At 40.9% G+C, this 25,215-nt stretch overlaps 3 protein-coding genes across 3 annotated transcripts; 2 read left to right on the forward strand and 1 right to left on the reverse strand.

Annotated features, from left to right (window-relative positions):
* The first annotated feature begins 694 nt into the window (after positions 1–694).
* On the forward strand, positions 695–8,799 carry LOC117550109 (kelch-like protein 28). Its single transcript, XM_034222428.1, has 6 exons — positions 695–827; positions 1,706–1,966; positions 2,067–2,704; positions 2,831–3,274; positions 4,521–4,729; positions 5,415–8,799. The coding sequence occupies exons 2-6, from the start codon at positions 1,706–1,708 to the stop codon at positions 5,576–5,578; spliced, it is 1,716 nt and encodes a 571-aa protein (XP_034078319.1). The 5' UTR covers positions 695–827; the 3' UTR covers positions 5,579–8,799.
* Positions 8,800–8,861: 62 nt separating this feature from the next.
* cunh14orf28 (chromosome unknown C14orf28 homolog) lies at positions 8,862–13,683 on the reverse strand. The gene is made up of 5 exons (XM_034222438.1): positions 13,432–13,683; positions 12,684–13,208; positions 11,585–11,674; positions 10,898–11,032; positions 8,862–10,005 (listed from the first exon to the last, which is right to left on the reverse strand). Exons 1-5 carry the CDS (start codon positions 13,515–13,517, stop codon positions 9,822–9,824), a joined length of 1,020 nt encoding a protein of 339 aa, XP_034078329.1. The 5' UTR covers positions 13,518–13,683; the 3' UTR covers positions 8,862–9,821.
* A 181-nt stretch (positions 13,684–13,864) lies between these two features.
* mthfd1b (methylenetetrahydrofolate dehydrogenase (NADP+ dependent) 1b) lies at positions 13,865–24,889 on the forward strand. Its single transcript, XM_034222425.1, has 28 exons — positions 13,865–14,132; positions 16,122–16,206; positions 16,295–16,354; positions 16,457–16,510; positions 16,938–17,074; positions 17,230–17,330; positions 17,443–17,579; positions 17,883–17,994; positions 18,099–18,226; positions 18,397–18,494; positions 18,649–18,822; positions 19,012–19,148; positions 19,254–19,300; positions 19,381–19,488; positions 19,574–19,648; positions 19,739–19,841; positions 20,093–20,169; positions 20,346–20,486; positions 20,569–20,637; positions 20,753–20,864; positions 21,067–21,206; positions 21,587–21,628; positions 21,777–21,877; positions 22,619–22,796; positions 23,074–23,181; positions 23,320–23,472; positions 24,169–24,266; positions 24,373–24,889. Exons 1-27 carry the CDS (start codon positions 14,095–14,097, stop codon positions 24,256–24,258), a joined length of 2,805 nt encoding a protein of 934 aa, XP_034078316.1. The 5' UTR covers positions 13,865–14,094; the 3' UTR covers positions 24,259–24,266; positions 24,373–24,889.
* Positions 24,890–25,215: the final 326 nt, after the last annotated feature.

Below are 25,215 nucleotides of genomic sequence, written 5' to 3' on the forward strand. Positions count from 1 at the left end.
AGTTTGTTTCAAATATGTATTTGTGTATGGATATTTGCAATTGCCCAGAGCTTTAGCAATACTGGTCATGCTAATAAAGATATTGAATTGAAAATTGATAAGGCTGAACCCTTATTTTATTACAGCTACCTTTAGTATATTAAATATGTTGTACAATAACATTTACGTTTACAATTATGTTAAGTTAGTCACACTGACTAGTGGTTTTCTTTCGCTCCGTTTTTTTACATGTTTATAATCTTAATTTAAGTGTATTCGATTGGGGTTCAAAATACAATAATAACAATGAAACAGTTAAAGGTATAGTATAGTATATGTAATTAATTACTGTATGCTTTATATTTAACTTAAAGTCTTTATACTCTGCATGCATATGTCAGTATAGAAAAAACAATGTATTACCTATCCTGTTATGCATTTGTCATAAACTGTTAATGATAGGTTGTACTACCATAACATACACCTTTTTATCTAATCATTTGTGTGTGGTATAAGAACATTCATGTGTGTAAGTGTGTTTTCTCGTTATCATAACGGTCTAGAATAATGTTAACATTTCTTTATAAAAAGTTGTAAAGTTTACTATCGTTATAACACATTGGCTTGTAGCTTTTCCTTGACTGTGAGTGTCGTTTTATTTTGAAAACACCGGAAGTGGGAGTGCTGCTCTGACAGCTCGTTATTATAAGAGCTCATCTGTAGCTCGGTAGCTAGGTTGGCAGTAGGTTGTTTTTTATAGCCGCCTGGGCTTCCCACTCATCGCTGCTGAACTCCGCCACTACAAAATCGGTCATTACAGCGGCACACAGACGGACTATAGGTTACAGGTTTGTTTGGCTTGCTTTGACATTATACTTTGACAGCTACCTGGCTATAACGTCACGTTTTGTATCTGTCAGCCATGTTACTGTATATCTATCAAATGATTCAGCTAACCACAGTAACCGTGTTTATTTTTAGCAGCTAACCTGCGCCGACTGCAGTGCAATGGCACATATATAGGCGCTGTGTATTTGCTTGAGTCGATCATTGTTGACGATACGATGGTGACATCGAGGTTTATGTTAATGTATGGAAAATATGCGGGGGAATATATTTCTGTTTCTGTTGGTTATTTTTTTTTACAGAGTGTAAGCTAGCGCACTAGCTGTCTTCTACTGTAAAGCTAAGAGGTAACGTTAGCTAGCGAGTTTTGATGTGGCCATGTCCTCCGTTCAGAAATCAAGCCAAGGCCCCAGTCAACAAAATATAACGGTTACTGTTACAGTGTCTGAACAACATAAAGCTTAAATGCACAGCAGCATTAATGCGGTTGGCTTGAGGTTAACCACAAACGGTATGCTTATTGCTTATTAACCAGTACGGTTAGTTCACTTTAAGTAGCGTTAGCACTGGATTAAGAAGATCATGCTTATTTAGCTTGCCTCACAGTGCACTGCTATGCGTGCAGGTTGTATTACATACTGTACAACAAATATCTTAATGCATCATTCTGTTTTTCCTCAACGCTTGCTGTAATTACGTCATGTTGAACAGGACTTTTCAGGCTTGTAGTTGCAGGGACAAGATAATGGTTAATTTACATGATGATTTACAGTATGTCCATTGGCTGGTGGTCACATGTCAGTTAATCAGAATATTCCACTGCATCACTAGCCTTCACAAAATGTCAACAATGCACTGATATGTGGATTCCTGCTCTCAGATGGACCAGCAGGACCAGTCCTATATGTTTGCCAGTCTGAAACGGCCTCACTCCGAGCAGCTGCTGCAAGGCCTCCAGCTCTTGCGGCAGGATCACGAACTATGTGACATTGTCCTGCGTGTGGGTGATGCCAAGATCCATGCCCACAAAGTAGTGCTGGCCAGCATCAGCCCTTACTTCAAGGCCATGTTCACAGGTAACCTGTCAGAAAAGGAGACCTCTGAGGTGGATTTTCAGTGCATCGATGAGACTGCCTTGCAGGTATGCTTGGACACAGCACACACACACCATATAAACTGCACTGATTCACTGCTGTACTGCTTTTATTTTGTATGTGACACCTTTACTCTTTATTTTCTAGGCCATTGTCGAGTATGCCTACACTGGCACTGTGTTTATCTCCCAGGAAACGGTGGAATCTCTGCTACCGGCTGCCGACTTACTCCAGGTTAAGCTTGTACTTAAGGAGTGCTGCTCCTTCTTAGAGAGCCAGCTGGATGCTGGGAACTGTATAGGCATCTCCCGCTTTGCAGAGACGTATGGCTGTCATGACCTGTGCCTGGCTGCAACTAAGTTCATCTGTGAGAACTTTGAGGAAGTTTGTTTGACAGAGGAGTTTTTCGAACTGACGAGGGCCGAGTTAGATGAAATCGTGTCCAATGACTGCCTTAAGGTGGTCACAGAGGAGACTGTGTTTTACGCCCTGGAGTCGTGGATCAAATATGATGTAACTGAGAGACAGCAGCATCTATCCCAGCTCCTGCACTGTGTTCGCCTTCCACTCCTCAGCGTCAAATTTCTCACTCGCCTATATGAAGCCAACCACCTTATACGAGATGACCACGCATGCAAGCACCTGCTCAACGAGGCCCTTAAATATCATTTTATGCCCGAACACCGGCTTTCCTATCAGACTGTGTTGTCGGCGCAGCCCCGGTGTGCCCCCAAGGTTCTGCTTGCAGTAGGAGGCAAGGCGGGATTGTTTGCAACATTAGAAAGGTAATAATAATCATTTTATGATCTATTGACAACTTTCCAAATTCTGAATGATTTCTTGCTTTTTTGTTTTGTGTATTTAAAAACAAAATACAAACTAACCAGATGACATTAATCTATCTCTTGCAGCATAGAAATGTATTTCCCTCAGACAGATTCTTGGATAGAACTGGCCCCTCTCAGTGGACCCCGATATGAATTTGGAGTGGCAGTGCTGGACCACAAGGTGTACGTGGTGGGAGGAATCGCGACACACATGAGACAGGGCATTAGCTATCGGAGGCACGAGAGCACAGTGGAGAGCTGGGACCCCGAGAGCAACACCTGGTCCTCGGTGGAGCGCATGGCTGAGTGCCGCAGCACACTGGGGGTGGTGGTGCTGGCGGGCGAGCTGTATGCCCTCGGAGGCTACGACGGCCAGTACTACCTCCAGTCGGTGGAGAAATATGTCCCCAAGTTGAAGGAGTGGCAGCCTGTGGCACCCATGACCAAGTCCCGAAGCTGCTTTGCCACAGCAGTGCTGGATGGCATGGTGTATGCTATCGGAGGCTATGGCCCGGCCCATATGAATAGGTAAAACCACTGAGAATTGAACTCTATGTACCTGTGAATATGTACTCTATGTTATGAGATGTCAAACACAAGGAATAGTTTGTAATCTAATTACTCTAGCTGACCTGTGAACTTGTATGAGAGATTTTAGTCTGTGTTAATTGTGAAAAGCTAAATATTTGATCCCTGTAATTGGACACCAGCGGGTTAAATGGGCATGTGTATTAAGATGAATAATTATCTTTAGATGACCTAATGTAGAAAAAGGCCTAATTAATGCCATCTCTCAGTCATTTATATGATATTTAGCACATCTCTTTCTCACCCCTTTCAAATGTAACTTCTTTCATTGAAGTTTCTGTATGATAAAAACACTGCAGAAAGCCACAAAGGGTCAAAATATGCACCTAATCTTGCTTTGCTCCTACAGATGACATTTGTCATTAGCAATCGAAGTTTGTGGTGCTCTACCACATCCTATCTATCTTTTTAAAATAGTCTTTAATCTCAGTGAAAACCTTGTTGCCCTTTTCAGACCTCCCAACCAGCTCTCTCCCTCAAAGTCTTGTTATTTATTACATATAACTGGTAATCAAGTGAAGGATGTCGAGTGTTGCTGAGAAAATGTCCAGGATCTTGTTAATGAGTGAACAGAAGTGGTTGCTGAAGTTTCATGGAGATGGTGCCGACTGTGTGCTGCTGGTTAGACCTCTGTTGTTGCCGTGGATCTCTCGAGAGCAGCGCCTCTGTTGCTCGTTTCCTTGACTCCTGAAACCCCTCAGGAGAATGTGTTTGGATGGAAAATCTTTGGGGACAATTCTTTTTTCTTTCCACAATGGCTAATGTCTTTACATACTGCAAAACAATCCCTGATTGCTAGCGTTCCAGGTACTGTCAGGGAATTTTTTTGTCCAAGTTGATGACTTACCACTGCCATTAGTTGCCCTCTTGATAGTTGCATCATGTGTGGGATCACAGATCAGACTTATACTGTTCTCTTATAAATGTGCAATTAACAATCAAATATGACTACCTATTGGTCCAATTAATTTTATAGACAAATTAACTATATACTTAACAATAACTAAGTATTGCCAATTTTCCAAATAACTCCTCAGTTTATTTATTAACTATTGTTCCACTTGTGTCTTTTTTATAATGTCAAAAATGTCTGGGGCTCTGTCGGGGGATTGCATATTGATGGAAGATGACATCAGTTTGGACTTTTCAAACCATTGAGTGACTCTGCTGCCTCTTGTTCACACAGCGTGGAGCGGTATGACACCAGCAAGGATGCCTGGGAAATGGTAGCCCCCATGGCAGACAAGAGGATCAACTTCGGAGTGGGCGTCATGCTGGGCTTCATATTTGTGGTGGGCGGACACAACGGAGTGTCACACCTGTCTAGCATTGAGCGGTTTGATCCCCATCAGAACCAGTGGACAGCCTGTCGGCCAATGAATGAACCTCGCACTGGTGAGTTTACATTACAATGGTATAACTGAACTGTTTGTGTGATTTTTGCAAATTTGGTTTTGTTGACTCCTATTGGCATTATCTTAAGAGACTGCATGTAAAGACATAAAGGGAATGTTTAAACATTTATTTTTCCTCTAACCTCTAGTGCAACCTTTTTTGGTGTGAGTTAGCGGCTGTTGGAGATACTAGAATTGTCAGTCTGTGGTGTAGCCCCAAATTGCTATTACATGCGTTTTTTTAAAACAATAACTTAACAGCGTTGTCTTTTGCAGATATCATGACCTGGCGCTTATGACAATTCACTCGTGCAAGCTTCCGTTTTTACATTGATATGATATTCCCGTATGATTTGGTAGAAAAAACAAGTTCCTACATGAAAATGCTCACAACTAGTTATGTGGATTATCTTAAATAACATTGAGTTGATGACTTTTGGAAAAAGACATTGCTGTAGAGTTTTTCAAATAGTATTTTTGGGCACTTAATGTGCCTCAGGAGTGTCATACACTTCCATTGTTTTGGAGAGATGGCTGATATTTGGATGAACTCTTACTTTTTTTTATTTATAGTAAATTGGATCTCATCAGTACATGCAGACTATCATTTTAACCAAGATAATTGCATCCAGACAATGGTGGGACATTCCTGTAATTAACTTCATATGACTGACATTGTCTTGCAGGTGTGGGCTCTGCCATTGTGGACAACTACCTCTATGTGGTGGGCGGTCACTCCGGGTCTTCTTACCTGAATACTGTCCAGCGCTACGACCCCATCTCGGACAGCTGGTTGGACTCGAGCGGCATGATGTATTGCCGCTGCAACTTTGGTCTGACTGCCCTTTGACCCATGGCCCAGCCAGCTAGGACCCCATAAGAGAACTTAGACACAAAGACGTTTCTTTTTTGTTGTCTCCTCCTCCCCCACATTCATCCTCCAGGTGCAGAGGAGCGCTGCACACCACCGAGAACGCCGGAGGAGAGAGAGAGAGCCTGCTGGGTGGATGGATGTGCCGGGGCTAGCTGGCTGGCTAGATGGAGACCACAGACATGGCTGCAGAGATGGAGAAGAGCTGCGGAACAGAGAGGAAGATGATGGGACGCCTGTTGTCACGGGCACAAGGAGACGACCGCTCTACTGCTGCTGGACCACAATGAGGACTCCGAGCCATTTCCCAGAGGATTGTGGGAGAAAACTTGTCACTTTTAGTTGTTTTCTGTTATGTTAGCAGACATTTATTTGTTCTCCTTCATGCCATCAATTGTGTTTAATACTTAGATTTTTTTTTCTATTAATTTCCCCGCTGCAACTGGAAGCACGGGTTCAGATTTTGTAGAACACCAGTTTGCTGGTGTATTTGTTTGAGTATGTGGTTGTTGGCCATGTAGTGTGTGTGTGTGTGTGTGTGTGTGTGTCTGTGTGTATGCTTGAGGGGTACATGCATGTCAGATAGGGTTGTTTTGTTACGTGTCCGGGTGCAGAGCTGAAGCTCGGGCTCAGCGACCCAGGAGTTCTGCATCAAAATCAGTGCTTCACAAAAAAGAGAAAAGTTGGAATCTTTATATTTTCAAAAAGGGCTGCCTTACTCTCTTGTAAATAGTCTAAATAAAATATATAGATATGAATATATCCTTTAGTGCATTGCCTGTAAATGTTTTTCTGCACTGGGTCACTGTGTGTGTGTGTGTAGTTTGATTCCCAGGGTCATTGTAGAGGTGAGTGACAGATTCTCCTGAGAGAGTTTGTCGCCAGTTTCTGCTTCATCCTCGGAGCCATTTGAATCCCCCATGTTCTATCTTCTGTTACATCTTCCTAAGGTCAGGTCATGCACTTGCTCCTCCTCACAATTGTTGAAATCGACCTTAGCCCTCCTTTCACCCTTTGGTCTGTACACAATACCAACTGGTGCTATATTTAGGATTCAGGATTCAGCTGTTTGTCTGTGTTGCCTCACACAAGTAGGTCAACCTACTTCAGCCTCTGCTACATTACTATGGAAGATGTTACTCATTTGATTTTTTTGCATTTAATAGTTGAATGGCCCTCAACCATGCAATAAAATAAAGCCCTACTCTGCGGTTGGAAAACTGCAAACTTCTGTCCACATAAATATCTAAAAGGTTAGAAATCTAGCACTTTGTTTGGATGGATTCTGTTATTTTATTTATCCTAATCGACATTTCCCTTCCCCACATCCTCCCTGTTTCTGGATATGAGCATGCTTTGCCATTGTCTCGATCCCCTGATTGGCTCCAACACTTGCTCTTTTCACTTACAAACTGAGTGAAATGTGATCCCCATCTTGCTCAGGTTTGAGATAATCCATTCGCAGCTTCATGTGAAGTGCCAAAAAATGACTTCTTTTTTTTTTTGCTCCTTCCCACCTTGTGTGCCACAATTTGGAACATTCTATTCTCGTCCTTATTGCTAATGTATTAGTAATGCACCAAGGGCTGTGCCAGCCAACTCAGGCCATGTTCCCTCTGTCCCCAGTCCTGGGTGTTGGGAGTGCTCCACTGGGTGTTTGACTTCCAGACTGGCTGAGGGTGTCACTATTGTGCCGCCTTTGAGGGGGTGGCTAGGCTAACAGAGAGGTCAAGCAACGCACAGCAATAGAGGGAGCGCTAGGCTAGGAAATGCTAGGTGAGGTGTGTGTTATGTTGAGTCACTTAATGTTCAAGACGTGTAGTTTGAGTCTCTGTGTGTGCGCTGATGTCTGCACACAGGTGAAACTATAACGGAGCTCTGCATTGCACTTACCAAACTATTTGATACATATTGTAATTTGTGTATATATGTTTAATTTAGGATAACGGCATTTAGATAATGCAATAAGACTTCTGTTCTCTCTGTGGATGAATAGCGTTTTTGTTTTTGTCTCTGTAAAAAGCCAAGGCATCTCATATTGCTGTAACAGAACCCCACATGGCATGTCTGTTGAATCACTGTGGACGTCTGATGGAACATCAAACGGTACCTTTGCCTCATCCCACCAGACACCCTGTGTTGTCATTTTGTAGTGCATGCTGGATCATTTGTACAAGACATGTTTATCGAGGCAGATTCAGATTGATTGTGTCATTAATTGTAATGAATGGCCTAATTTAAATTGTATTTTTCTTTTTTAAATCAGCTGTTCTCATCACAAACGTCTTGTAAATGTTAGACGGGACATGTGCTCTTCTATTTGTACTCTAAACGATGTTTGTGAAATGACTAGGGAAAGAATTACTACAGATGAGATCTATGTGTCTTGCAATATTGTCATCTTGTTGAGTGTAGAGTACTGTCTTTACGATTTCTGCTTTATTTTTGAAAGAGTCATGAATAAGCAACCTAAGGATATTCTGCAAAATGTTACTTTAGAAAGATGTGAATGACTTATTTAGTATTTATTATAATTTTTGTATGTTCTGTAACCTGATTTGTTTGCTAATTCTGTGTATTGTACTAGATTGTTAGTTGCTTAACAGCCAAAGCACAAATCACGCAGGCGTAATTATGTGCTGCAGCCATGACTCATCCAGCACCAATGTTATGTACAGTGTCATGATTTGAGGTGTATATTAATTACTTATTTCGGAGGGACGATGATGAAAATATCTGCAAACGTGAATCTGCAAAAAGAAGGGATGTTGAAATTGAGTTTGCATTTTCATTATGGCCTAACCAATGTCATGTGTTTGCCACCACTCTCACCAAAGTGCTTGTTCAAAGAAAGCAGATGGATGACTAACACCTCTGGTCTGCAATGGACTGCCACTCTGTTTGTGTCTGAAAGAAAAACCCTTTGAAACTGATGTCAATGTTAGCCAAAAGACCACTCTGCTTCTTTTACATTTCCACCCCCCCCCCCCCTCCTTCCATTGTGTGTCTGGAGTAAGGTGATGATCTTGAATTTTATATCCTGTGGATTAATACTGGAAGTACAAGATAACCTTAGGCGTAGAAACCGTAGCTTTTTACATTTGATCATGTTTTGATTGAAGACATTTTACATACATTTTAGTCAGTTTGTGTGGTGCAGTTGTACCCAGTTTAAAATAAATGCCTGCCTTAAAAGGTACCGTCTGCTTTTATGTGGCTCTTCTTGTTATACACATCCAACAAAAATAATCCAATACAAGTGTACTCCAAAATATTTTTATTCTGCATAGAAAGAAAATTGGCTAATCAATGCCTGATGCATCACTTCCAGAACTTTCTTTGGCAGAGGCACTGTGTAATGCCAAGTATTCCTTAAAGAGGCCCTATTATGCTTCTTTCCTGTAGTGTGTTATCCTTTGTTTACCTTGTAACATAGTGACATCACAAATGTGAGCAGACTGGGCTCTGGTTTCAAACAGAGGGTGAAAAGAGGTGCTGCAGTATGAGAACAATAAAGACCTTTTTGTACATTAAAGCATGTACAGATGCCACAATAGAGGCACAAAATACAAATATGAAGCTGAAAATGAGGATAATAGGGCTCCTTTAAGGTTTTTTAAACGTGTAAATATGCATGTTTCCTTTGTTGTAGTGACAGAAAAAAGATACTTCAGACTGCCCTCATCCTTCATACATAAATGAAGATATTTGTATTTTAACACTCACTCATTGCATGGAATGCCTGCCTCCAATTTAAGACATCTTTAAAAAAAAGAGTAAACCTGGACAGGGACAATAGCCTTGTTTGGTTGGTTTTTATCCTCAGACCATGGTGTAAATAGAAAAAGGCACCAGCAAAATTGTCAACTTGCAATTTTGATAGAAATTAGATATACATTAACTGTCGTCCCCTATTGCTATACAATAGCAACTGCACCCTCAGAGTGTAATCCATTAACCATGGCGTTTTTTTAACACATCAATCTCCCTCGTTTGTCGGGTAACTGAATACGTATTACTCACTGCTACTGTCATTTAGGCATATCAACCCAGAACTATTATAGTCCATTATATTCTTGGATACCAAGCATGCCCAAAAGAAATTTAGCAAATTAAGATTTCTGCAAGCAGTCAGCTCAAATGAAGGAAGCTGACAGGAATGACTAAAAAAAGAACTAATAAAACGTATAAAACATATTTGTAGGAAGTTTGTGTGATAAGTTCACTTGTCGGAGGAGCGGATGTAGACCAGAGAGGAGAGCAGCAGGAGCTCAGGGGGCCGGTGCAGCAGGATGAGGTTGTCGCTCCTCAGACCGTCGTAGTGCATCCAGCAGCCGTCTATCTGGAAGGCTGCGGAGTAGTGATGCTCCTCCTTGTTGAAGAGTGTGGCGCCCTCTAGTAAGTACCTGTGGAGAAATAATAGTTCTTCAATTAAAAAATAATTCTTTATGATGTTCAGGATAGGCAAAGAAAGAGCATACTATTTGTGAGGAAAATATACTTGAGAGAAAAAGTTGTAGAAGAAGAACTAGATACTTTATTTTGCAAAACAAATCTTGTGTCTTTAAATTCAGAAATATTTCTTAAAGGTCCCCTATTATACTGTTTTTCATCAATATATTATAGGTCTCAGATATATACAAAACATGTCTCTGAAGTGTTTGGCTCAATATACCAAACAGATCATGCATTGCAGCATCCCATAATCCCCTCTGTTTCAGCCCCGTTTCAAAAGTGCTGATTCTCTGTCTGTTACTTTAGATGAAAAATAAGGAAGCCCCTCCCCACGCCCCTCTGAGAGATATTTGGTTAAAAAGAACACAATCAATGGTGCTCTAGGAGGAGAATCAGGTGATAAGGTGGTGGGGGGGGGGGTTACCTTGGTTGGTGATTGGCTAATGGTTACACAAGCCAAAAAAACGTTATGACATCATAAAGTGGCCAAAATCTGATCAGCTCATTTTCAGACAGGTTTTTATATAAATGGATCAGGACAAAAGGTGAGGGAATCTTTGTTCCTGAAACTTTCAGAATCTCTCTACATAGAGGATGAAAAAGTGAATCTACATGAAAAAGTGGATTTTGCATAATAGGTGACCTTTAATAAATGTGCTATCATCTCATGATCCGATGTGGAGAATGCTTTGGTACAGCACTGTATACCAAGCCAATTAAAAACAAATGTTAAACTTGCTAATTATCGGTTGAGCTTTAAATTTGCCAGTTTTTTTATTCTGACAATTGGGAAATATTTTTTTTTAATAATCCTTCTTCTTTAGTACCCATGCAGCTCCTTACCTGTGCTGGCAGAGAGCTAGATGGTATGGCACATAGGACAGCTCCTCTGACTTCCACTGCTGCATGTTGAGAATGACAAAGGGTGGGGGTCCATGGCAGAAAACCCTCTGAGAGAACTCCCTCAGTCCATCACACCTAAATAAAAGACATTTGTTAAGGAAGGGAGATAATAGTTGAGTGAAGTAGAAGATGATAAAAACTAGGGCTGTGCGATTATGGCAAAAATCATAATTACGATTATTTTGGTCAATAATTGATTTCACGATTATTAAATACGATTATTCATTGACTTTGAAAACATCCATTTATTGAACTTTAAAACAAATACAAATAATAATTTGAACAGTATCTTTTTAACTGTTGATTACCCTGAACATATAATTCAACTGAAAAACCAATACAAAAATAAATAAAATATATGATACATTTAAATAAATAATATCAAAATAATAAATACCAATAAACAAGATCAACAAATATTTTGGAGCGCACTTCAACAAGCTACTAAACATATATAAATATGATAAATAAAAATAAATTAGATCAAATATGTTGCCGTGCACTGTCACAACCTAGCAAAGCAAAATAATAGTTTTTTTCGATTATGTTGTTTTCGTAATTGTGGCAGGCCATAATCGTAATTGGGATTAATTGCACAGCCCAAACAAAACCCTCCCTGTGTCTCACCCCAGTTCTGAGCAGAGCAGGAGTTTGGGGCAGAAGAACTCGTCCACGGCCGACTGGATGGGGTCTCTGTGAGGAAGCTCATGAGGAGGGCTGGAGGAAAAATATCACAAATAGAGTTCCTGTCAATAACACACCATTGATCAACTTAAAATACTCTCATACCAAGACAATTCAGATGAATTGCATGAATATATGGATTAACATACACTTAAACAGGTGGAATTTAGTTTAGTATGTCAGGGGGTGAACATTCATCTTATTTAAGTATGAATCTCTGCTGCAGTTGACCTAAGCCATTAGTACTATTTGAAGTGTTGACAAGGACCTCTGGGACAAAGTCCAGAGACATTTGATATTTTAAGCATTTGCTACAGAGTATGACTAGATAAAGACAGCTGTTGGTGCACACTTGATCTACGTCCTGAGAAGTAGTGGAAGAAGTGTTCACATCTTTAACTTATTTGTTCCTTTTTAAGTGTTTTAAAATGTTGGATATCTGAATTAATAGTACTGCTGCATTAAAGTGTTGCATTTTATTGACTTTTCTGTTTATGGTTTTGTTCATTTTAACTCCTTTTCGTACTGTTGTGTATTTTAATCTACATTAATGCATTGTATTCTATAAGATCATCAAATGTTTGTAGCATCACTGTCCTCCTGTCAAGAGCCATACATCTCTAAAAAATACATGTTTTCATGAGTTATTGAGGAAAACAATGATGCTTTGTAACAATGCATTTCACAGCTGATCCTATTAAAATAGTTTATTCAGCTCAAGAAGTATCTTATCAAGTAAGATCATTTCTCAACACATTAAGCAAAACGTTATCCTTCAGTTTATCAAAAGAGTGAACATCAACACTGTTTTCACTGCACAGGAAGGGGATGGAACATTTTGCATGCCTTTGAGTGAAACGTACAATATGTGTCACTTACATGTAGTGGAGTATATAGAGCAGAAAATGCAAACACTCCAGTAAAGTAAAGGTTGCTTGGATTTTACTCAACTACAGTACATTTCTGGTCCATGATTCTCTAAGAAGTAGCATCCAGTTCCCTGTGTAACATCCAGATAATATGACCCCTGTGTGCAGTGTACCTGATGTTGATGGTCACCTTGATGAACTCCTGGAAGCGGCTGGGGCAGCTCCAGTTGGTGCACAGGCTCTCCTGCATGGTGGACATGAGGTTCTCCAGGTTCTCTGTGAAGTTCTCGTGCTCATTCCCAAACAGGTCAATCTCCAGTGCTGCCTGGTGCACCTGAGAGCGGTACTGTCTTTTAGACATCCTGTCAAAGATCCACAGCACTTTCACTGTGGTGTAGTCACAGGAGTCCATCAGGTTGAGGAAGTACTCCACAAACTGCTTGCCCAGGAACACAGCCAGCTCCCTGGGAAAGCCCTCGTTGTCCCGCAGGATCACATACAGGATCACGAGGAAGCCATCGATGGTGCAGGTGTTTTTGAGGTTGATTTTGACGTACAGAGGGGTGCAGGATATAGCCTTTCGCCCTGCTTTAATAGTAAAGACGCCCCCCCAAGGCAGCACAGGCCTCCAGAAGGAGCGATCCTCTTCCTCATTGTTGTTGATGGAGGCACGGATTTCCTCAAACAGTGTCTTAGACCTAAAGAGACAAATGCATAGCAGAGGATTATAGGTGTTTAGTTTGTTGCACATATGGGTTTGGACTGGATAATGTTATAATACGGCGGCAATACTACCAAGTAAGTCTATGTAAACATACCTAAGTCAGCTGGAAATGACAAAACAAGCAACGCAATGTCAAGTAATAGACACAACCCCAAAAGCATGCTAGCTTAAAACATTAGCAGCTGCTATCTATTTACCTTTCGAAGTGGAGATTGTTCTCAGTGTTTGTTATTAGCGTTTGGAAGTCTTCGGTATCGCTCAAAACACAGTATCTACTCTCCATAGCTCTCGGTATTTCTTCATGTCTTAAATCGGACTGAAGCAAGCTATCAAAGTATAGTTTGTTCTAGCACTTTCTGGTGGTTATCCGAGTGACGACGCCCTGGCAAGGATCAAAACAATCCCGATGAAAGGTCAAGTTGGGCAAATACAAACACTGCTGTGTTTTTAACGGATATCAAAGCGATGTGTTAATACAGTGCTGCCCTCTGCTGGTTCTCAGCGTTATTACATTCTGTGTAGTCCCGCCCATCACCACACGCCCTTAAAAACTGGAAATCCTATTGGTTGTTAGGTTCTACTAACATGTTATACTGGGCATGCAATTGGCTGTGAGAGTTGACACTTTGTCAATGGCCGCGCCCTTCTCTGTAGCCTTAACGCTATTCTTGAAAGTTAATACGATGGTTTTCATTTGTAGTGCTTGAGTTGTGAATGGAGCCTACGCCATCCCCTCACAACACTTTTTGAGTAAACTTAAGTTTGTGGGAGTCCTCCCCGTGCTCCTCTGTTCTGGTCAGCCTGCGAGTGTGTGCACGAGACACCAGCATTTTACAACAAGGATATTCTGGACCAAAAATATGTCAGCTCAAATCATAAGCGGGAAAGAGGTTTCAGCGTAAGTAACAGACTTTATCCTGCTTCTTTATTGCGGCATATAGAGCCAAATAGGTGTAAACAGCGTGACGAAACGTGTGTGTGTGCTGGCTAACTAGGCTGCTAACTAGTTAAGTTAACGGTATTAAAAGGTAAAGTTAACGTCACTTCAGTCATACAAAAACGACTCTGTGGGACCCTTATGCATGTTTAACATACATATGTTATATATTTATATTGTATTTTCTTGTCAGTGTTTGCAGCACATCATTCTTTCTTAATTTAGTTGTATTGGTTGCACATTATGCTGTCCACGTGAATGAAGTGTGCCCCAACAGTTACTATACATCCAGCTTCTAAAACACAGTGGACTCTTTCTCAAGTTGAATGGTATATTTATTTACTGAAAGTAAATAGATAAGTCTCATTGTGTTAATACTAAATGTACTGACATGTGACTGTCACTTGTGTAATTTGGTGGTATTACATCAAGTCAGATCATTGAAAACTTCAATGGTTGCAAATCCTGCAGCATTATATAAGAAGCTGTGTGATATGATCTTTGCCCTGTAGGTACAGTGACTTCAGGTGATGGCAAACACCCTTCATGAAAACCTAACTTTTTCAGCAAATTCGTTTTCCTCACTGTTTTATTATTTGAGTGTAATTTTCACAATATTTTCTTATATTTGTATTAGTTTTCAGTTTTAATGAATTGCTTACCATGCACAGTTTAGGATAGGGTTTTTGGCAAAGAGAATACACATTTAATTGAGTTGCATGTGCTTGTCACAAGACGTAACAGCCTGCACCCTGTTAAAAGCCCCTCACAGTACTCATTCGTTTAATTAAATTCACAGATCTGACATGCATTCAGTTGGAGGCTTTACATTCATTATTTGTGAAGCTTGACAAAAGCTGACCATTGATTGTTCTCTAGTCTAGACCTTTATGGACTTTGGTTTTATTTCAGGAAATGAAATGTTCTACTATGCTTACGTGAGGTCTTTAAGGAAGTACAATTGGCACGGGCCACAATCAAAGCCCAGCAGTACTGTATATTGTATGAGTGTTACAGGAATATGGCCCTAGTTGATCAGTGACCTGTGATAAAGATATCTACTGTTGTATATAAAATAAGGACTGTTGTTATGATGCAATCATGTATACTATTGCTATATGTGAAGTCTTAGAATTAGACATTTATATGTTTAGCCCTTAATTACTCCAACCTCCTTTTTGTGAATAAATGAAAAGCAACATAGGGCAGGTTATATGTGAAATATTGTCCTTAAAGAACAAACTTTCAAAAGTAGGTATTTGATATATATGGCTTGCACATACATGTCGATTCAAATGTGTATTTTGTCCAAAGTGCCATTTGCTTTAAAGTGCCTGATGTTTTGAAGACATTAAGATCATCAGGTTATGTGGGCCCTTTGGATGAAGATTACAAACACAAAACACACATTTTGTACGGTCATAGGGGCAAAAACACTCAAAGGTAACTTCAAATGTATTTCAAAGTGGTGTCACTCCACTTTGTCATGCATCCTTCATCAATGGTAATCACATGGTGTATTCTACCATGACTGCCAATGAAGGTCATGTGATGCACAAATACACTGTTTAATCTGAGTCTGTTTCTTTGGTAAGAGTTTAAAATGTGATCATCTGTCTATCTCCGGAGCTTCTTGAGCAACACCGTGGATGAAGAAAAACAAAAAATGCTGTCAGTTTTAAGCTTTATACTGACACGCTAGATCTTATAATGGATTGTAATGTAAAGTTAAAGACCAGTATCTTTGTGTCACTGCTGTCTCTGATTGTTTTAGTTGACTTGAGTTAATCTACTGTACAAGTTGAGTGGACAACAGATAAAGACAAATACCAAAGATAAGATTCTCATTCTCCTCTGATGACCTGGCACCGGAGATTGAAGGCATATTGAAAAATGATGTCACTAAATAAGAGATTAACAAGCTTTTATTCTGTTGTCTTTCTTTCTCAGGAAGGTGAGGGAAGGTCTGAAGAAGGATGTGGAGCAGATGAAGCTTCAGGACCCAAACTTCAAACCCGGTCTGGTGGTTTTACAGGTAAGTGTACATTTGAAACAGGAACCTGTATTATTTTATATTCTACTTTTGTAAGTTACTCATGTATCTATATGGATGTCGTTTGCAGGTTGGGGACCGCGATGATTCAAATCTGTACATCAGCATGAAGTTAAAGGCTGCAGCAGAGGTACAACATTTATTTACACATAGTTCGTACACCACACATTTTCTACAAACTGTTTGCAATCAGTCCCAACTTCGGGTCTAATCTCTGCTTCTGTGAACACAGATCGGAATAAACGCTACACACATGAAACTGCCCAAGACTGCAACGGAGGAGGAGGTGAGAGTGGATTTGAAGTATTATTGTATCCCAGGTTTTTATTTGACTGTATACACAGTGTTAATATGCAACTAGTAACTGTGTTGGAGTCACATTATGAAATAACAAAATCAATGTAATTGTAATTGGATATGGTAACTGGGTAATATAAAAAGATATACATGTTTTAACAGGGTAACTACGTTTTAAATTTCAAAAGTTGACTTCCAAACACGGTCACACTCACAGTAAGACACTTGACTGTATTCAAAGATGTAAAACATGAGATAGTCAACATGATTTTCAGTGCAGTGACATTGGCGCAAAGTTTAACATTTTAAGGAGGCCTTAGGTGCTATAACAAAATATGGATAGTAAGATTAATTGTTAAATGACAGGAGAAGGACATGGGATTGTAAAGGCTGTCTGTCTGTCTGTCTGTCTGTAGGTTCTTCACAGCATCACAGAGGTGAACGAGAACTCTTCTATCCACGGCCTCATCGTGCAGCTGCCCTTAGACTCAATCCACAAGATGGACACGGAGAAGGTCACCAACGCCGTGGCCCCAGAGAAGGACGTAGACGGGTAGGCACATACTTAACTAAAGATCAGGGTTTTATTTTAGGGTTTGCTTATTGGTGCTTATTTGCTTCCATTGAGTTTAGTTGAAATAATGAAAATCTCTCAACTATTGGAGAGCTTTAATTTGCAATGTTCAATGTCTTCGGATCCATTCTCAGGCTGACCAGCATCAATGCGGGGAAGCTGTCACGCGGGGACTTGGGCGACTGCTTCATCCCCTGCACACCAAACGGCTGCATGGAGTTGATCAGACAAACCGGTAAACACAACTTCATGCACCCCTTTAAACAATACAAATAATCTGGGCCGTGAAAATATACGACGAACAATCGAATAAGTCCAGAAGTAATGTATCCATCTCCTCTCTACAGGTGTGTCTGTGGCAGGGAAGAAAGCCGTAGTGGTTGGTCGCAGCAAGATTGTGGGCGCACCGATGCACGACCTGCTGCTGTGGAACCACGCCACCGTCACCACCTGCCACTCTAAAACCACTGATCTCCCTGGAGAGGTAGACACGCCTTCATCCAACACAGGAATAAAGTCATTAGCAACAGAGCATATAATGCAACTGATCATTGTTGTTGTTGAAACTTCATAAACAATACATTCGTCATGACATGCTGGGAGTAACCGACCTATGCTGCCATCGTGTGGTGTAAAACAATACTGCATGTTTTGCTAGTCTTTAATTGTTTTATTTCTATAAACTCTCATAAATGTAATTCCCACCAGGCTTAGTTTTATCTGTATCAATGCCACTCTTTTATGTATTGAAGACTCTCTTATGTAAATCTCTGTTTTCCTTGTCCAGGTGGGCAGAGCAGACATCTTGGTTGTGGGCATCGGGAAAGCAGAGATGGTGAAAGGAGAGTGGATCAAGAAGGGAGCAGTGGTCATCGACTGTGGCATCAACCATGTCCCAGGTTCCACTCCAAGTTTCATTCTGCTTTAAAGCATTGGACTGTGGAGTTTAATCCCTGAATCAAGTGATTGCATTTACTTATAAAGTTTCCCTCTGTGTTTTCAGATGAGACTAAAGCCAGCGGTAAGCGGGTGGTGGGTGATGTCCACTACGCCTCAGCCAAGGAGCAGGCCGGCTTCATCACCCCTGTGCCGGGGGGGGTGGGACCCATGACTGTGGCCATGCTGATGGCGGTAAGCTCCATCTCATGGTGGCATTAAAGGACATTTTGTTGTTATCCTTTCTATCATGACTTATTTAGTTTCAACACAGCAAGTAAAGGACATTTCAATGTATTATTTATTTAGTTCTGTAGTCACATGTAACCTGGATTTTGAAAGAATGACTGTTTCTTTGTTTCTAGAACACCGTGTTGAGTGCGAAGCGCTTCTTGGACAGCCACCAACCAGGGAAGTGGAACATTACTTACACCAAACTCAACCTTCAGAAGCCTGTGCCAAGGTTTGTTCCATAATCTTCCTCATTCTGTCATTCACATGCTCTGTTAACTTGTCACAGAAGGATCGATTACATTTGGTAAACCACTTGTTGCTGTTTCCTCTTTATGTTGAGATCAAAAAGTGGTTTTGTGTCTTGTTTTAATAACTCCAAACAGCGACATTGTGATTTCTCGCTCCTGCGTGCCCAAGCCTATCGACGGTCTGGCGAGAGAGGTGGGCCTGCTGTCTGACGAGGTGGAGCTCTACGGCAAGACTAAGGCCAAGGTCCAGCTGAGTATCATCAAGCGCCTGCAGGCTCAGCCAGACGGCAAATATGTGGTGGTCACTGGGTAAGCTGTCTGCACCTTTTATCTGCTGACTCAACTGTACTGTTTGTTTTTCCCTGGCCTGCAGACTGTATATTTGTTTTAATGTTGCAAACTAAAGCAAGATCCGAATCCTTTTTTTGATATAACCCAGCTTCATTTAAATGATTACTTGTTAGTTTTAATATGTTCCATTATATTTTCTGTCTACAGCATTACACCCACCCCCCTTGGCGAAGGGAAGAGCACCACCACCATCGGTCTGGTCCAGGCCCTGGGAGCCCAAATGAAGCTCAATGTGTTTGCTTGTGTCCGACAGCCTTCTCAGGGGCCCACGTTCGGCATCAAAGGTGAGCTGTGGAATAATGTGCGAGAGGTGGCACAGGTTTACAAGCTGTTCAAATTGAAAGTTGGAGTCATGCTCTGGTTTGTTTAACTCTGTCTTCTTTCTGCAGGTGGTGCTGCAGGAGGTGGATATTCTCAAGTCATTCCAATGGAAGAGGTACTACACTGCTCTTTGAAGTTAGTTTTTAACTGCTTGTTTAAAAAGTCAAATTAACAATTAGGTCTGTTCATTTTTAGTTTAACCTCCATCTCACCGGGGACATTCACGCTATCACGGCTTCCAACAACCTGGTATCTGCTGCCATTGATGCTCGCATGTTCCACGAGTCTACGCAGACTGACAAGGTGGGTACTCCGTTCGGACCGTGAAACACACTCTTTGTAATGTGTGTACTCGGACTATAATATGTCTCTTCCTGTTCATCCTCAGGCTCTGTATAACCGTCTGGTCCCGCTCATTGGAGGACAGAGGAAGTTCTGCCCGATCCAGATCAACAGACTGAGAGTTAGTTATAGATCAAAGATTTGTAGGTTTTGACTCACACCCCAGAGTGTGGCATACGGCTTACATTTAAGTGTTTCTGTATTTGTTTAGAAACTGGGCATAGAAAAGACTGATCCCTCCACTCTGACTGAAGAAGAGATCACCCGCTTCGCCCGCCTGGACATTGAACCGAGCTCTATCACTTGGCATAGAGGTATGAAGTCTCTTGATCCTCATGACACAAGATTATCTCTCTCATTAAATCCACTGTATGTAAGTCAGGGCTCGGAATCATTAGAGTGATATATCCACTATACGATGGATACAAGATAATAGCGGTTTAAAAATGTTTGATATGCTGAGTTTTGCACTCAACATATTTAGAATATTTTTTTAGAACCCCGCAAATGATGCGGTTTTCGAACAATATATTGTGACTGTATTAATAATTGTGTGTCATTTTAGTGTTGGATACCAATGATCGGTTCCTGAGGAAGATCACGATCGGCCAGTCACCGACTGAAAAGGGATTCACAAGGGAGGTAAAGAGATATGAACAACAGCCATGTTTAAACTGTCTGTAATACACAGCAATGTATATTATAGAACAATACATGTGTGTGCTTTCATCTTTTCTTCTTGTATACGGAGTGTAACGTCTTATTTTACCACATTACATTGATGATGAGAGAATATTAATGTCCGCTCTGTTTTCTAGGCTCAGTTTGACATCACAGTGGCCAGTGAGATCATGGCGGTGCTCGCCCTCACCAGCAGCATGGAGGACATGCGTCAGCGTCTGGCCAAGATGGTCGTGGCCACCAGCCGCGGAGGAGCGCCCGTCACCACCGAGGACCTGGTCAGTGCCGCGCGCTCCCTCCTGACGGGACCTTCTAATTAAGTATTGTGCAGACATAATACCCTGCTGTATTTCTCTACAGGGTGTGAGCGGCGCGCTAACTGTGCTAATGAAAGATGCCATCAAGCCCAACCTGATGCAGACCCTGGAGGTGAGTACGACACACATCCTGACCTTTGCACCTCCATTTAAATTGTTTTTTCAAGCCAAAGAAGTTGCCTCAAGTTATGGGCTTTGTATAATATGTGATTCGTCTGAATCCACAGGGAACGCCTGTGTTTGTCCATGCCGGCCCGTTTGCCAACATCGCCCACGGCAACTCTTCCATCCTAGCTGATAAAATAGCTTTGAAGCTGGTTGGACCCGAGGGCTTTGTGGGTAAGTGGATCTGAGAAAATGGCTGTTATTTGTAATATTAGCTTTGTCTTCTTTGTTCTGCAGTGCTACAGTAGATTGTTTGCTGTGTTGAAAGTACAAATGATTTAGTGTCCGATGTCATATAATTGAAGGTTGTAACTCACAGTTGGGATTCTGTTACTATTCTCTTCTGTCTCACAATCCTTGTCAATTGTGCAAACAGTGACGGAGGCTGGCTTTGGAGCTGACATCGGCATGGAGAAGTTCTTCAACATCAAGTGTCGCTACTCGGGCCTGAGACCCCACGTGGTGGTGCTGGTGGCAACCGTCAGAGCCCTGAAAATGCACGGGGGAGGACCAACGGTGAGTAACACTACAGTTCTTAAATAAATATAGTATAAAGTTAAATGGATATATAACTGGTACACACATCTTCACTTGGTGAGGCACTTTCCCTCCAACAATCTCTCATAGAGTCTTTGTAATTTGACATGATGTTTGCAATTCTCCACTGAATACTGAACGCAACATCAGCATCTACACAATGAATATTTCCTCTGTACAAAACAAGGTTTCCCTTCCCTTTGGAAAGGACAACTCGCTGCTGGGAGTGTAACTACATTTTTACAACAATTTTAGAATAACTCTTACGCAAACAATTGTAATAGCCTCAGCTGTATAGGATTTGATGATTTCATTGTTGGATTACTTTAATTGATTAAACATTTGTCTTATTGTATCAGGTCACTGCTGGGATGCCACTGCCTAAGGAATACATTGAGGAGGTAATGAATAACACAAGATTAATCAACATTTTGTATTTAAACGTTTTGTATAGAGAGCCTAAATCAATACTGTCAATACAGTTGCTGCTCTTAAATAACTTTTAATAATCTTATTTTAAAATGTGTGCATGTCTGTACCCTCATGTAGAACCTGGAGCTGCTGGAGAAGGGCTGCAGCAACATGAGGAAGCAGATCGAGAATGCACAGCACTTCGGCGTGCCGGTGGTGGTGGCCGTCAATGCTTTCAAGTAAGTGGTGGATGACCACGGTAGCAATGGACTCAGATTATCAGTAACACCTAAAGCTGCTTTAACCATCCATATGTTCATATACAAATATACCCAATGACTGCAAGTAATGTTAAAGGCTTCCTACAGAGAATGATCCTCTGCAGCCTCTTGGCAACTTTCAGCACATTATTTTACATTTGACAGCAAGCTACGTTACTGATTTTTGTTCAATCTCACCACTCTTATCAACCCCGTTTCCCAACGCAGTCAACAGACCAACATATCTGATCGACCTTCTGTATGTACCTGCCCAGCCAAAAACAACAGAGACAAAGTAGCTGGGGAAGATAGGGCACCATCTAGCGGCTGGAGAGCTAGATATTAATGTCGGGAGCTTGCAGGGACCAACAACTTAACTGAAAGTGAATATAAGACTTGCATCTGTCAATGTTTTGTGTGCAGCTTATTGTTGCCAAATAAAATGGATTAAATCAGATTTAAAGATGGGTCAAGAGATTATACATCTGTTTTCGGTTCAATTTTTCTTTTCACATTTATGTTGACTGGCTGAATAGAAGCAAGGAAAAATGCCTCAGTACCTCAAAGGAAAATATATGGCCTTCACTTGAGGTGGATAGGTATTTCATCAGCAGAGCGAGTTAGGTGATAAATAGACGTGTAATTAACATGTAGTTGAGAGGTGCATTATTTAAAGCTTCTTTATTTCCCGCATGTATCTGTGATGGTTTGATCCTGCAGGGCAGACACTGAGCTGGAGCTGGATCTGGTCTGCAGCATGGCCAAAGCAGCCGGAGCCTTCGACGCTGTGCGCTGCTCCCACTGGGCCGAAGGTGGAGCCGGTGCTGTGGCCCTGGGGCAGGCTGTCCAGAGGGCCTCCGAGGCCCCCAGCAAGTTCAAGTTCCTCTATGATTTGGAGGTATGGGCCATCACATTTTCTATTTTTTCCAAGATGGTTAAGGGCAAGTATTTGAAATTGCCAGAAAATGTGCATGTTATTATATTCGTTTTGTCTGTAAAGGGAAATTAAAATGTAAGGCACACTGAAGCTCTCAACAATGAAGAAATTCCCTCTTGCCTGTACTTAAAAACTGTTGACAAAATCATATTTTTGGTTTAGTAAACAAAACAATGTTCAGCACGAGTTAGTCAACATTGGAATTGTTTCTAATTTGAATAATACAATTCCTCTTTAGCTCCCTATTGCTGATAAGATTCGAATAATCGCCCAGAAGATCTACGGAGCGGACGATATTGAGCTTCTCCCAGAGGCTCAACACAAGGTGGAGCTCTATACCAAGCAGGTCAGAAACATGTTGGTTTTCCTCCTCTGTCAGGCCTGCATGTTGGCAGCTGCTGTTATTAAATCTGGATTTACAATGCTTAATGAGTCCTTTTGTTAACAACCTAATACATGTTTTTGTTCACTCCTCTACCCTCAGGGTTTCAGTAATCTGCCAATCTGCATGGCGAAGACTCACCTGTCGCTCTCTCACGAGGCGGACAAGAAGGGCGTGCCCTCAGGCTTCATCCTGCCAATCAGAGACATCCGAGCCAGTGTGGGCTCCGGCTTTCTGTTTCCACTCGTCGGCACGGTGAGCTTACAAACAATGCATTTTCCTTCCCACAGTTCAGCAGCAGATTTATGTTCAGGTATTAGGGTGTGACGCTCCATCAAATAACATCACATTGTGTTTGCTACAGGCATCTGTCAGTCTTATAATTAGCATATTATTAATGTAGCAGTTAACTGTCATTATCTTTTCATTGAAATAACAGACGTGTTGACAAACACTGCTGTGACCAGGCTGTGCAAACAGTTTGCACAAAGGGCCTTCAAGTAAAAAGTGAATAGCTGAATCCATTCATGACTGCACACACCCTGGAAATGTAAAACAAACGGTGTCACCAACTGTTTGCTAAAGGTTCATCTCTGTGAATAAGAAAGACAGACATCTTAACCAGGGGACTACTAACAAATACTTTGGTACAATTAATCAACCAATTAAACTATGTCATCTATAATACATAAGAAAATAGTTTTGTAACCCAAATAATTTAGTTTTAAAGTGAATCACAGTATATTATCAAGGAAAACCCCCAAACTTTCCAATATATCCATGCATTTTCAAATATATTCACTGTAATCACCTTGAATACATTCAGCCTTTGTTTAACTTGTTTCAAATGCCTCTTTGAACATGTGTACTTTTGAATGTAATGTATTGATTTGATTGATGGATTTATTGACTGTTTTACTAAAAACGTCTTTCTCTCGCTGCTCCTCCTAGATGCCCACGATCCCCGGTCTGCCCACCAGGCCGTGTTTCTACGACATTGATCTTGACCCTGAGACTGAGCAGGTCAACGGGCTCTTCTGAGGCAGATGGTAAGAAGCTGGTTAAGATCTACAGATACCTATCTTATACTATAGTTGACAGGCACATGGTTTTAAATATTGCCTTATTTGTTTCTGCTTTATGCCCCTTCTGTAGAGATCCAGTGAGCATTAATGAAATGGGATGGACTACTAACTGGAAGCGCCTTCAGCTTGTCTGCTGGAACTGTTTGTTTGTTGATATTTTTCACTGAAACCCTTAAATGTGTAAATAATCTAATTTGTCTTGTCCACAAGGCTGCTGAAATCAAGAAACGTCATTATAACAGTCCTATTGACAATTCTTTCAGTTACATGGATGCTGAACAACAAAAATAAGTCCCTTTTTTGTATTTGTAATCTCAAAACACTGACAATAATTGGCATAGACTCTTGAGTGTCTAAATTGGAGCCTTATATGAACTAATTATGTATTTTACAATTGTGAGTGCCTTTGGGATACATTTTAAATTGTTTTCTTTTTGAACAATCTTGTTACTCTTGCTTGTGAAATGTCCTATGTTGTCTCGTATTCTAATTGAATATTTCTAACACTGCTGTATGAATCATAATTTGGGAAATGAGTGGTTTCCACTTTTCACTCTAATAAAGTGTCCTTGGTTGAAAAAAGCCCACATGTAAAGTTTTTGTTTACCTTATTTATCAAACCTGTTCATAAAACAATGTTTTATATTTCACCTCGTGTTTTTCTCGACAATCAATAATTGTTTGATTATTGTTTCAGACTGTCTGGATTACAAACTGTTCAGAGTGCATATTGATTGGTAATGGTCCGCCATGTTCAAAGACAGTGGCTTATGTTCCCATTTGATAGAAATAATGAAGATGTGGTATGATCACATGCTGAGAACTTATTCTCTCACACATCACTGATGTCAAATAAGGCATTGAGACTTCCCAGAACACATGCATGTAGACGCTAAATGCATTTCTATATCAC

This window comes from Gymnodraco acuticeps, unplaced genomic scaffold (genome assembly GCF_902827175.1).
Source record: "Gymnodraco acuticeps unplaced genomic scaffold, fGymAcu1.1, whole genome shotgun sequence".
Classification (NCBI taxonomy): domain Eukaryota; kingdom Metazoa; phylum Chordata; class Actinopteri; order Perciformes; family Bathydraconidae; genus Gymnodraco; species Gymnodraco acuticeps.

Bases quoted from the DNA above. Each gene is read 5' to 3' on its own strand.
- LOC117550109 (XM_034222428.1), top strand. From the start codon at position 1,706: ATGGACCAGCAGGACCAGTCCTATATGTTTGCCAGTCTGAAACGGCCT. The intron at 1,967-2,066 runs GTATGCTTGGAC...TTTATTTTCTAG, and splicing joins TCGATGAGACTGCCTTGCAG to GCCATTGTCGAGTATGCCTA. The intron at 4,730-5,414 runs GTGAGTTTACAT...ATTGTCTTGCAG, and splicing joins AATGAATGAACCTCGCACTG to GTGTGGGCTCTGCCATTGTG.
- cunh14orf28 (XM_034222438.1), bottom strand. From the start codon at position 13,517: ATGGAGAGTAGATACTGTGTTTTGAGCGATACCGAAGACTTCCAAACG. The intron at 11,675-12,683 runs GTACACTGCACA...TTTTTCCTCCAG, and splicing joins AAGGTGACCATCAACATCAG to CCCTCCTCATGAGCTTCCTC. The intron at 10,006-10,897 runs GTAAGGAGCTGC...ATTTCTCCACAG, and splicing joins CTAGCTCTCTGCCAGCACAG to GTACTTACTAGAGGGCGCCA.
- mthfd1b (XM_034222425.1), top strand. From the start codon at position 14,095: ATGTCAGCTCAAATCATAAGCGGGAAAGAGGTTTCAGC. The intron at 16,207-16,294 runs GTAAGTGTACAT...TGTCGTTTGCAG, and splicing joins CCGGTCTGGTGGTTTTACAG to GTTGGGGACCGCGATGATTC. The intron at 16,355-16,456 runs GTACAACATTTA...CTGTGAACACAG, and splicing joins AGTTAAAGGCTGCAGCAGAG to ATCGGAATAAACGCTACACA.